This window comes from Sinohyriopsis cumingii, unplaced genomic scaffold (assembly GCF_028554795.1).
Source record: "Sinohyriopsis cumingii isolate HCF-2022 unplaced genomic scaffold, ASM2855479v2 utg000624l, whole genome shotgun sequence".
Taxonomy (NCBI): domain Eukaryota; kingdom Metazoa; phylum Mollusca; class Bivalvia; order Unionida; family Unionidae; genus Sinohyriopsis; species Sinohyriopsis cumingii.
Genome location: NW_028315919.1, coordinates 1556456 through 1568484, shown reverse-complemented (window position 1 = coordinate 1568484; position 12029 = coordinate 1556456). Strand labels below are relative to the sequence as shown.

Here is a 12029-nt window from a genome sequence, read left to right as displayed (position 1 = left end):
AATAAAATGATTGCTAAATTCAAAGACGAAACTTCCTTTATCCTCGTAATAGAATTTATTGGTCTAGGTAGTAAGATGTGTGTAGAATGTGGTAAAGTCAAGAAGCATGCGAAAGGTATCAAAAAGAGAGAGTTTTCATGCATGATCACTATTTGTAGGGTCTTGATGGGATGAAAATGTTTTCCAAATGAACACCATCACGTGATCTACACTTACTTGTAAAACGAAGCTGATTTATCCCTGTTCTATTATGACCTCAAACGTTGTGTCAACAAAGAACGAAAATGTGACTCAATGGTACTGATATATATATATATATATATATATATATATATATATATATATATATATATATATATATATATATATATATAGAGAGAGAGAGAGAGAGAGAGAGAGAGAGAGAGATAAATGCTTGAAATTTGGACAAGAAAGAGCGTTATATTAGTAAATGTGTTAGAGCGGCCTACGTGGTTAAGTGACATCGCAGCTCTTTTTCAACTAGATCAAACAGTTCTTAATTACAGAGATACCGGCTTGAATGTCATGTCACGTTTCAATCAAACAAACAAATAAATAAACAGCAATGAAGCTATTGATTTTTATTCAGAATTCAATTATTTTGAGTTAACATTCCAGACTTGAAAGATGTAACTAGTGATTTGTTAATGCTTTGAATTATCTATGATTTTTGATAAAGTCGAATCTATATATTGACTAAATCCTAATTTTCTGCCAAGAGCATGTAAGATAAATACATTTTCGTCCGTTCTCTGTATCAGTCAGGGCACATATAAAATTTGTTTGTATAAAAGACACAAGACTAATGAATTTTTCCGTTTTCCTTTATGTCAATCACATATATGTATTAATTCTGTAATGTGACGTACTAGAAACATGAACTCTGTCTCGGTATAAGATACATTTTGTCATCATAGATTTTAGGAATTAGGAATGTGAAAGTCGCCATTTGCTATTCCCATCTTCGTCATAAGTCGTCTTGTTCCTGACCGGAATTATATACAAGCGGCTCCTCCGAGGAAGACGAAAGCAGAACAGTGTGCATAGTCTCAAGGGTTATATTCTCTTCGTGATACTTATTGAGGTACCTTATTGTTTCGCAAATTGTTAATTTTGGCACTGTTTTTTTAAATGAGATTTGTTTAAAAATTATATGCTGCGTCAGCGTACTGATGAAAAGTTTCTGAAAATACTGTAGCCACTGTTTAAAAGTTCTGTTTGTGAAATTCTAAATAATTCCAATTCTCTTTTCTTGCTATTATGTATACAATTATAAAATATAGAGATTCGTGGATTGCTCTGTCTTTGTTAGAAAGCTATACGTAGTAATTATGAAAATGGATTAGTCAGAAAAATGTATTCTTATTATTTGTATCATTATTGACTCTGATTGTAATATTAGTCGTATCGTTTGCAATTTTCTTTGCTACAAACATGACGATGTACGATGTACGAAAATTCCTTTGGAAAATGAATTCGTCATATTTTCCAAAGTACAAACCTTGACACTTCCGGAATTATGCTCTAATATTAAAACTTGTCGCTTTTGCAATCCGATTTGAATATTATTCAGAAATAGTGGTTCATATTACATCTCAAATACAGTTAGTCTACATTTGGATCAATTTGTGATTTGTTATTTATAACAGAATTTTACATCATATTGCAAGCAGTGTAATTCTAGAAAAATATGAACTCCTTATTCCATATGTAATTTTAGATACTGAATGTTGTTCTGATTTAATAAAGTATAATTGTCTGCTATTTTGAGAGTTTCGCTATCTTCGTTATTGACCATTAAGCATATAAGATTAAGCATATAAGCATCAGTATTGACAATTAAGCATCTAATGTTTCGTATCTTCGTTATTGACCGTTACCAATATAGACTCTTCAAGCAAAGTAATCATTCACGAACATTTCTCTGTTATGTCTGAAGCAAACAAACATTTAATTGAAACTGAGGTGAAAACAGAAAATTCATGATCAACCGACTAAGGGACATATTTCTAGCTACAAACTGTGAATCACAGTAACTAGAGTTGAAACTTATAAACAATTGTCATGCGTAGCCGTGAAGACTTTTTAATTTCCAAGTTTTGAGACAATTCTCTACTTCCGTCTTGAGAGTTATGTATTCATTACATATCGCAGCTAGAGAACTATCTACTGTACGTTATTCTTGAACATAGTGATACATAAATTGTCAAGATATTCTTGAACATACTGATACATAGATTGTCAAGATATTTTTGAACATAGCGCTACATAAATTGTCAAGATATTGTTGAACACTACGTTCAACAGATTGTAGAGACAATGATGAACATACTGATACATAAATTGTCACGGTAGTGTTGAACATAGTGCTACATAAATTGTCAAGATATCGTTGAACATACTGATACATAAATTGTCAAGATATTGTTGAACATAGTGCTACATTAATTGTCGTGATATTGCTGAATATACATAAATTGTCCAGATATTGTTGAATAGTGCTACATAAATTTTAAAGATATTGTTGAACAAAGTGCTACATGAATTGTCATGACATTTGTTGGATATTATGCTACATAAATCGTCAATATAGAATTGAAAATAATGTTACCAATATCGTTAAGATAATGTTGAACATACTGCTACGTAAATTGTCAAAATATTGTTGAACATATTGCTACATATATTTTCATGATTTTGTTAAAGGTTTATTAACATTCTTGCCCTATTGTTTGATATTTAACACAAAAATAATCCGGAACACTTATAACACATCTATTGAACAGTTGCCACACAAGGTCAATTTAATATAACGTTAATGAGATTGCAATGCTTGCTCAAGCCATAGCACCGATTCTCTCACAGTATATAGATAGTTATCCCTATTAAATGCTGTAGCTCTGTAATGACAACCAGTTTTCTCAAACTAACGAGAACACGTTGACAAAAAACAAAATGTGTATTATTTGACATTTTAAACTTGCTAAAACACATGCCTGGCTTTGAGTTTACATATCAGCTCGTGCAAGCTTTACAAGTTCAGACTGGATTTGAAATCTTCAAACTTTTTCAACTTTATGAGCCTTGAGTGTTTATCAAACAGACTGATCATCAGTTTGGTCGCTAAACATGACAGACTAGATTAAAGTTTGTTTGCTCGAAGGTAAAAAGCAAACTATTTTTTTTTTATGAAAATTAAAACTTGATATAGCTGAGAAACGAAATGAGCACAAAAAAGCGCACCGCTTTCGACTCATCATTAAATTTAATATAGTATTTATTATTGTCCCAGAAACTTGAATGCAGGACACTTCCATTTTTGGTAAATAAATAAAAACTTATTAATCAGATATCTTGTAAAAGACCCCTCACAGGCAATGAAACCAAGAGTATCACCCTATATTCATGCATTACGATAAAGGTAGATAATTTCAACAGACAATATTACACCATTATATGTGGTGGAGCAAAACCACACAAAGTACAAATGGAATACTATTGATTTGATTTACTGGTAGGTAAAGAAATCGAGCTTTAATTGTAATGCAAACACCAAATTACAACTCTTATATAAGTAAACAATGATAGATAGCGAATCCAAAGTTAAGATGAGCTCAGCATTTCCCACAACAATATCTATCTTATATTTGTGTACATTGGTTACCTCCTTTTCAGGCAAGGGATGGCCTATCCGGGGCATACATTTTGTTGCAGTCTTGCTGCAAGAGCATTTTGTGAATTTAAATATGATTTTTTTTAACGTCATGACGTTTTCATTATGTATTGCTTAGCAATCAACAAAATGCGTGGTGAAATCAATGTGAAACCTAACATGGAGAGGTAATTCTTTGAAAAAGGGAAACAACTGACATGATCATAATGTGTTTTTAACAGAGCAATGGATACGGCAGTGACAATGGCATGACCTGCAATTACAAGTATAAATCATAATCTCGTATATATAATCATATAATTCAACATAGAAATTACACAATCATATATGCTAATAGGAATATATCTTGCATGTGGCTTCTGATAGCGTTTTCTACCAATAAAATGGATCATTATATTTATCTTTTCTCTGTACATCAATATGAAGGAAAATGTCAGAAGCAACTGCTTAGTAATACGTTAATATATCGTTTTGTATTAACGAGGTGTAAGAAGCACAAAAGATAACAGTGTTACTTAAGAGAGTATCTAGGGGTTTGAATGCAGGCATTAGTCATCAACGGACATGATTTACTAATTAAACACAGATCGACTCCAACGGCTCATAATAGGAAAGTATCCAGTCGAAATATCCTGAAATGAGATAAATCGTAATAGTATAATAGTAGATATATGGGTACAAATTATCATATATATATATATATATATATATATATATATATATATATATATATATATATATATATATATATATATATGATCGTACAGAAGTTCATACACTGTGAAAGAGTAGTCTACTGGTTGACTAACTTATATTAATATGTTAATATTCATAAAGCATTCGAAGTGTATATTAACATTAGATTTTTTAAAGGATTTTAAAACCCATCTAAATTCATTAGTATAGAAAAACTGTGTAATACACAAATTTTCTGAGGTAGAAGAATATGCATCATGTGCAAGATATCCTTCAAATTATTAATTGATTCCATGCATGGATAACGATATATCCGTTATCATGTGCCACGTTTGATTTATAACCTAAGGTATAGAAACAGAAGTACGTTATAAATAACACATGCATCATACTCGAATGAATCTGATACAGAGTTGTGCTTACTATTATTCAAGTGAAAATGTAGTGTACTGCAGAAAACTTCTTTTCAGCTGTTATTTTGGTATTTTCCTTACAGAATTATATAGTAAAGAGTCAGAATCGCAATTCACACTTACCACTGACTGACAGATGGCGGGAATGTCAAACACAGATGGATCCTTCACACCCACCGTAATGCCATAATACTCTAGTACTTCCATCACTGACACTTATGAAAAAATGCAAACATGGTCGTAAAAAAATCATAGCAAAGCACTATTTGATTCATGGAAATTTGTACTTATTCTCTCTCTCTCTCTCTCTCTCTGGTGTAAATTACATTTTGACTGCTTTAACCTTCATAATATAATTTACTTACATTTTTTGTTTTCATTATAGTTATATTCATTTTTGGCAAATATAACACAAAAATAGCTGCTTTAATGAAATATAAAAAGAACAGCACCATTTGCTCTGAATGAATGTTAAATAATCGCTCCTTACGCTTGAAAATTCGTGTTAGAGATTTCTTCCCTTCGTTCAATATTTTGACTATACATTTTCATTCCCGTCCTGGTGGTGTTCGGTTGAATGCATTACCACTCGGTCCAAAGTGATTCTGTTGATTGTTAGAATGCTACCCTGAGGCGTACCGTGTCATTTCAATTAGAAAATTGCAACATTGGTAATTACCTTTTATGTTCGGAAGGTTTCCTGAAGCGATCGCCACGACAGGGATGCAGTCGTCTGCCGTTACTGTGAAATAAATCTCGAAACCTCTGACACTGAACCTGTATATTTTCACTGCCACATTCTCACACCCAGCGCCAAAATACGTATTCTCCACAAGGGTGGCATTTGCTGTCAGAAATAAATGAAAAAGTAGATAGATGATTTCAAATCTTGATAAATAAATCTCTACATAACGACCCGGCTACATACAAACAACTATATGTAACCAACACAGGGACTTACTGATTAACTAAATAAATTAGATATACGCTTTTGAATAAATGCAAGGAAATAATTGACGAGTGAAATGGAAACATTGTATTCTCCCTATTGCACATGTGTCCGCTTCACCAATGAAATGTGTCCGTACATCTACAATTAAACGAAAACAGAATTTACTTGCAGTCTATATTGTTGAGTAGAAAAATCTGACAACTCGCATAGATTGTGTTGTTCTATTCTGTGCCAGTGCGGTCATCTGATGCATTGGTAATGCATCGATAATATGACGTTCCGAAATTATAAGGCAAATTAGAACAGTGTGCTTGTGCAAATTTAGGTCTTATATATAATGATTTAAGTTGCATATTTTGTCACAATATTTACCGTTTACACGCGAATATGAAGATACATTTATTTCGAGGGTTGATACAGTGAACATTGCTGTTTGTGGTAGGGTTGGTCCTGTAGAATCATCATAGACCGCTCGAAGCCGATAGACTTCAGAGTCTATAGTGATTTATACATTTTCTTTTTAGTTATTTCTGCATTTAAAAGCGAATGTGTGGCCTTATCAAGCTTGCAGAATCGTTCGGTTACAGGATACTCATCTATACTTGATTTCTCCATCGTCTAAAAGATGATTTTCAGCTTGATGAGAGATAACATTGCTAATCAAACAATTTTAGTATTATATTTAATCAATAGTTTTTTCTAACAACGGATACCCTTTGTTGTAAAGCTTAACATATAATGTATGGTTACACTATCAAATACAAACAGGTCATTATAACTTCAGTAACGCTAGTTTGTACGATTTAAGTAGAAAACTACTTTTAAATGAGTAAAAACTGAATGTGTTGTGTATTGAGTTCGTTTCAAAGCATTTATCGCGGCATATAAAAATTTCCTTACATAATTTCCAATCTTTAAATATTATAGGATCCGTTTATCTTGACGGAGGGAAAGAGCAGGAGGTTATAAAGAGTGAAAGAAGAAGTAAGAAATTGGTCTAAATATATGAGTAATGTACACGAGGGAGTATACGTGTCCTAGATGGGAAGTAGAGTTGTTCCAGAAGTGGTATTGTCACTGTGGAAATATCAAATTCCTCACACCCACCGATAGATGTCGTTATTTAATTATGAGATATATTGTAATACAACTAGGTCGTGTGCCATTTATATTAAGGTCTCCACTAATAGTTATGTTAGATTTTAGTGACAATTGATTGCTCATGGGGAGTCGGTGCTAGGAACATGGTTTTCAAACCGAGTAATTAGCCAATTTATACGAACAGAAGTCATAACGAAGTTTACAAGTGACTTCAAGAAAGCATTGATCAGTTTCTTAAAATTGAACCTCCCTAATATCTTAACAATGGAAATTTATTTTTGAGCAGAAAAGAACAAGCCAAAATTTTTATTAATAAAAGTCAATCTCAGACTACACATAGGAGAATGTGGTGAGTAGGTTTTGAAATGAATAATTCTTTGTATTAGGTGTTTGGGTCTTTTCTCGTGGAGCATGGCGTGAAGAAATGTATGCAAGTGATATATGGCCATCCCATGATTAGAGGCAAGTATTTGTAGTTTTGTGCGTATTAAGGATCCTTTAGATGAGAGCTACTTTTCTCTTGAGGTCCTTGATAATATGGGAAACAATACGACTTCAAGCCACTCTGACGTAGGTGTTTGATTCGCTCAGTATATAGACCCGTGCGTTGACAATAAAATAAAGTAATTTATCACAAAGTAACTATTTTATTTTAGTTGATAATCTCATGTCATGCTGTCATGCTGTTCCTGATATATTTAGTCATCACCCCTTGTGAAAAGAGTACATAATGTCCTAGACATTTAGATGTACTTAAAATACATTCACTGCATTAGTTTTTGACACTGCATTAATTTTAGTTTTTTGGAGCAAAGGTTGGTTTATGTGGTAATATATCTCATATTAGTGATGCTCACAAGGAGCCCACAATTAACGCTTATGAAAGATTTCACTGGTGTAAAAAAGTCTAGGTAAAATAATTGAGTAATAATATTGCATAATAATTGTCAACAAAATATTAAATTCGATTCTTACCTGGAATACATCGCGGGATACTTGATTCAAGAGTTATCTTGGTACATTTGCCATCCTTAATGACGTATTCCGTTTTCTGAAGTAAGTAAAAATGTGCTGTTTAAGCAATTCACGGAAAGGATACAAAGCTGAAAAACGTGTGCGAGCGAAGTTATATTTGTTCTTATTTTCAATTTCTCAGAATCTCGATGGACAATTCTGACTCATTTGCGTAGATTGATGCGCAGTAAGAATTTTTATATGCTATAACTGTATGTATTTTTGAAGCTATGAAAAATATGTCTGTATTAAAACTTTCTTGTGTTTTATGTTCTGTTTCTTTTATCAATATTTAAACCTTGCATTGCCACCAATATTTACAATCCTTTCCAAAATATGGTTGCTTTAACCCTGACCCATAACTCTTCCGAATTGTCTGATGGTCCATCCTTAATTTGTCAAAGTAGTGTTGAGATACTTTAAAATAATTATCATAATATATAATAATCCTACCTTATTGTAGTCTTGAATCACTTTTAACTTCATTTTCAGTCCGTCCACCAGTAGTTCTTCCTCTATTGCTATCATCCCTAAAGTGGTGTTCAGGTGCAACAATAGCACACCCTAAAATCACGAGAAAATAAATCATAAGTGCCCAGATACTGCAATTAACAATCTTTAGCTACATGTAAGGTTTACTTTGAAATAAGTATAAGAGTCGGAGTTTTTTTCCTTTTACTTTGACACACAAAGTTAACAAAACGGAATGAGCTTGATGTCTAAAGTGAGATCTCTGTACAATGACTAATTCTACTGCTACAAACAACAACAACGGAGACAACGAAGACGAAGCATATTACCATTACAGAACAAAAACACAAGAACAATTAAAAGGTAAGTACGATAACAATTAGGTAAATACAACTGTATCAATGGCAGCAAAGTCAACAAATGAACACACACCTTCGTCAAGTGAGGATTTTTGTCATATACTGAGCCGACCATCAAACCTGCAAATCCTTCCCATGCATCTGGGGGACAGCATCCTTCTCCCATCACCATGGCAACAAACAGAGGAGCCAACATAAACTGCAACATTATTGATGTCGATCTGAAAATTTAAAAATTATGAAATGAAAATCTTTTTCTTCCAAAAGCTATATATACGAGTATTTCAAAATTAAGAACAGGAGCGGATCGAGTGACATGATTTAAGGTCATATAAAGGAAGGTCCTATGATAAATTATACTATAACGATCGAGTGGCATGATTTAAGGTCATATAAAGGAAGGTCCTATGATAAATTGTGCTATAACAATAATATAATGGGTATATCAATGTACAGGGTTTCCATAATACTTCCTTTGAAACATTTTAGTCAACTGGATAATTATCATGTATCAATATACAGGTTTTCTCTAATGTATATCTGATTTTAAAACGTTTCGTCAATTTGATCACAGTTCAGCGATAGAAAAATGTCGAGGTTCTCCAGTAAAATTAGACTGATTGCAATGCATATTCTTTCACAAGGTAATGTAATTGAACTCGTTAAACAAAACAGTTGAACAGTTTGGAATATAAAAATGATGTTTCTTATCGTACACAATTTTAATATAATGGAACACGAAACTGTATAAGGGATTTGTGATAATGAATGCGCTGTTCTATGTGCTTGTCAATAGCTTTTTTTCTCCATTTCTAAAAAACACGTTAAAATTTGATGAAGCTTCACGAGTATTGTGATGCATTATCATCAAATATCACTTATTTCTACCGCATAGTCAGATTTTTCTCATTGAAAGAAAGGAAACTACTGAACGTCTACGATGCGTAGCACCAATCATATATAGTGACTTTTACCGCGCGTCGTCATGGAAATTCAATTCAATACAACTCGTGTCAGCACGAAGAAAACATTTGTTTTGATATGGTACAAATTTTCCTTTTTTTTTTGTTATAAGTGGCTTGTAACTCTCGGCTAAACAAGCTTCCAAATTAGGTTCTGGAAACACCTTATATTTAACTTTGACACTGCAATATTTCGGAAATTTTCGATAATGTGCAGTACATTTTGAGTCATAAAACGACAGTTGTACCTTCTTTTGAAATATTATATACATATGTTGATAATTTACAAAAGACCTGGTGTCTCTTAGCAAACGCGGGCCCCGAAATTGATCATTTTGGCGGGTATCCTTGCTCAAACATAGGGGGCCCACTGTCAGTACGTTATTTGGAAATAAACTTTTAAACAAGTTTTATATGATATTAAACTTAACGTTTCTTCCACCGCTTTAAAATTACTTTATGTCTCTATATATATATATATATATATATATATATATATATATATATATATATATATATATATATATATATATATATATATTACTAACGCATGGGGCCCCTGTGAACGCGTGACCCGATTGGGTCAAATCGGTCCAATCGGCCTATGGCTTGCCCTGTGTTTTCGGCATTTTGCATGTACCGAAAGGTATATTCAGCTGTGATTTGATAATGACTGACGAAATCAGATATTTCATGAGAAATGAATACGGATATAGATCAATAACGATAGGATATTATTGATAAAATATCAAATGTGTAAACTTTACTATGGTATATATTCCTTTATGCCACTGGAACACACAAAAAACTTGGCTCTTTCTTATTTTAATATGCATCTTAACTTCACTTGATATTAATATACAAATACATTAGCAACAAAGTCAACGAAATCCTTACATAACCGATGATAGATGTAAGTGCAGTTATTTCTTGTCCTTGTCCTTATTTAACGGCTTTCGTATTGTGTAAATGTAGCAAGAGCAGTATAAAAGTGTGAGGTTTTGCAATTCTCTGTGCGCTGTGATATACAAGGAAAACGTTACGTTACCTGCTCGTTATTGAAACAAAAAGATGGAAGGAGTCCTCTGAAAGGTATGTTCAGACTAGAAGAATACTTCGTATACAGCTATGTTTACAACGACAGCGAAATGTTGATTCTCCTCGTATGCTGGCTTATATAGAGATTAATGACGTGCCCAGTTTGGATCCGGTTTTATAAAACAATATAATTAAGGAACTCACGATGAATCACTTACAAAATCACACGTCCACTTGATTGGACATTTCGTCCAATTGAAAGGTAACGTGACAATCCGGTTTTGATTGTTTTCGAATCGTCTGATGCAAATTTTGCTAACATCCTATTTCGGTTTAAATTTATGTTGTGCTACTGAAAATGTATTAAATACATTATTGATGTAAACGTGTCTTGATAAATTCTTCACTCAGTAGTAACAATAGCACTTATAATGATCTCGTGTCTATTGGCCGAGTGGTCAATGTCGCTGGTTAATATCAAAGTCCTTCATATCTTTGTATATTAATGTATTTTCATATGTCAGTATGGACCTGTCTGCATCTGGTTACATTTTACGCATTGTTTGGAAGGTCAAGATGCGGGCTGCACAACACACTGAAAAACATAACGTCAAACATCTTTCCCTGCCATTGTCAATCCTATGATAACATATTTATTTATACAAGACACAATCTTTCAGATCAAAATTAAATGGGTTGTCAAAATACATTTTTGATGTACTATTTTATTTTTGTCTCAAAATTTTATAATTTCCAGAAATACTTCACAATTTTTTTTTTTGGGGGGGGGACATCGGTAGTTAAAATGCTCTAAGAGATATCGTTTTCTAACTTAACAGGTGATATGATTAATCGATAAAAAATTGTGCAGATTGTGACGGAATTGCACACACACACACACACACACACACACACATTTTTTAAATTCCGGCTATATTTTTAGACAGCTCTATGAAATTAAACTGTTTATTCATAAATCACTAACACGGTTTGGCTAGAAAAGTATGGAGCTATACAATTATAAAAGCTTGTTAAATATGTGATAAGATACCAGGAAAAATCCTTTATTGAAAATATGTTGAAAATATTTAGAGCGTATTAATCTACTTTTATTATTTTCTTTTCTCTGTATTAAATGTGTTGTTTTTGTAATTGATTATGCTTGGCGTTTCACAACAATTAACGGGACTCATGAAAAAACTCATCCTTGTAAAAAATTGTCAGGGAATAGCAAACGCAGAATCGCTCCCTGAGAATAATTCTGTGTGCATTTTCTATCCTTAACAAGCCATGCGCCAAAGTTCATCATCGCTTAGCATTTGTCTGTCT

General features: G+C 32.7%; 1 protein-coding gene across 1 annotated transcript; it reads right to left on the bottom strand.

The window, feature by feature from the left end:
• Positions 1-587: 587 nt before the first annotated feature.
• Positions 588-10846, bottom strand: LOC149773594 (mammalian ependymin-related protein 1-like). The gene is made up of 7 exons (XM_089946299.1): positions 10711-10846; positions 8774-8921; positions 8324-8434; positions 7832-7907; positions 5483-5650; positions 4927-5018; positions 588-4326 (listed from the first exon to the last, which is right to left on the bottom strand). The coding sequence occupies exons 2-7, from the start codon at positions 8906-8908 to the stop codon at positions 4267-4269; spliced, it is 642 nt and encodes a 213-aa protein (XP_089802425.1). The 5' UTR covers positions 8909-8921; positions 10711-10846; the 3' UTR covers positions 588-4266.
• Between the last annotated feature and the right edge of the window lie 1183 nt (positions 10847-12029).

Coding starts and splice junctions, on each gene's coding strand:
- LOC149773594 (XM_089946299.1), bottom strand. CDS start 8,908: ATGTTGCAGTTTATGTTGGCTCCTCTGTTTGTTGCCATGGTGATGGGA. Junction 5,651..7,831: donor TATCCCGCGATGTATTCCAG/GTAAGAATCGAA, acceptor TATTTCTGACAG/CAAATGCCACCCTTGTGGAG. Junction 5,019..5,482: donor AAACCTTCCGAACATAAAAG/GTAATTACCAAT, acceptor TTTTTTCATAAG/TGTCAGTGATGGAAGTACTA.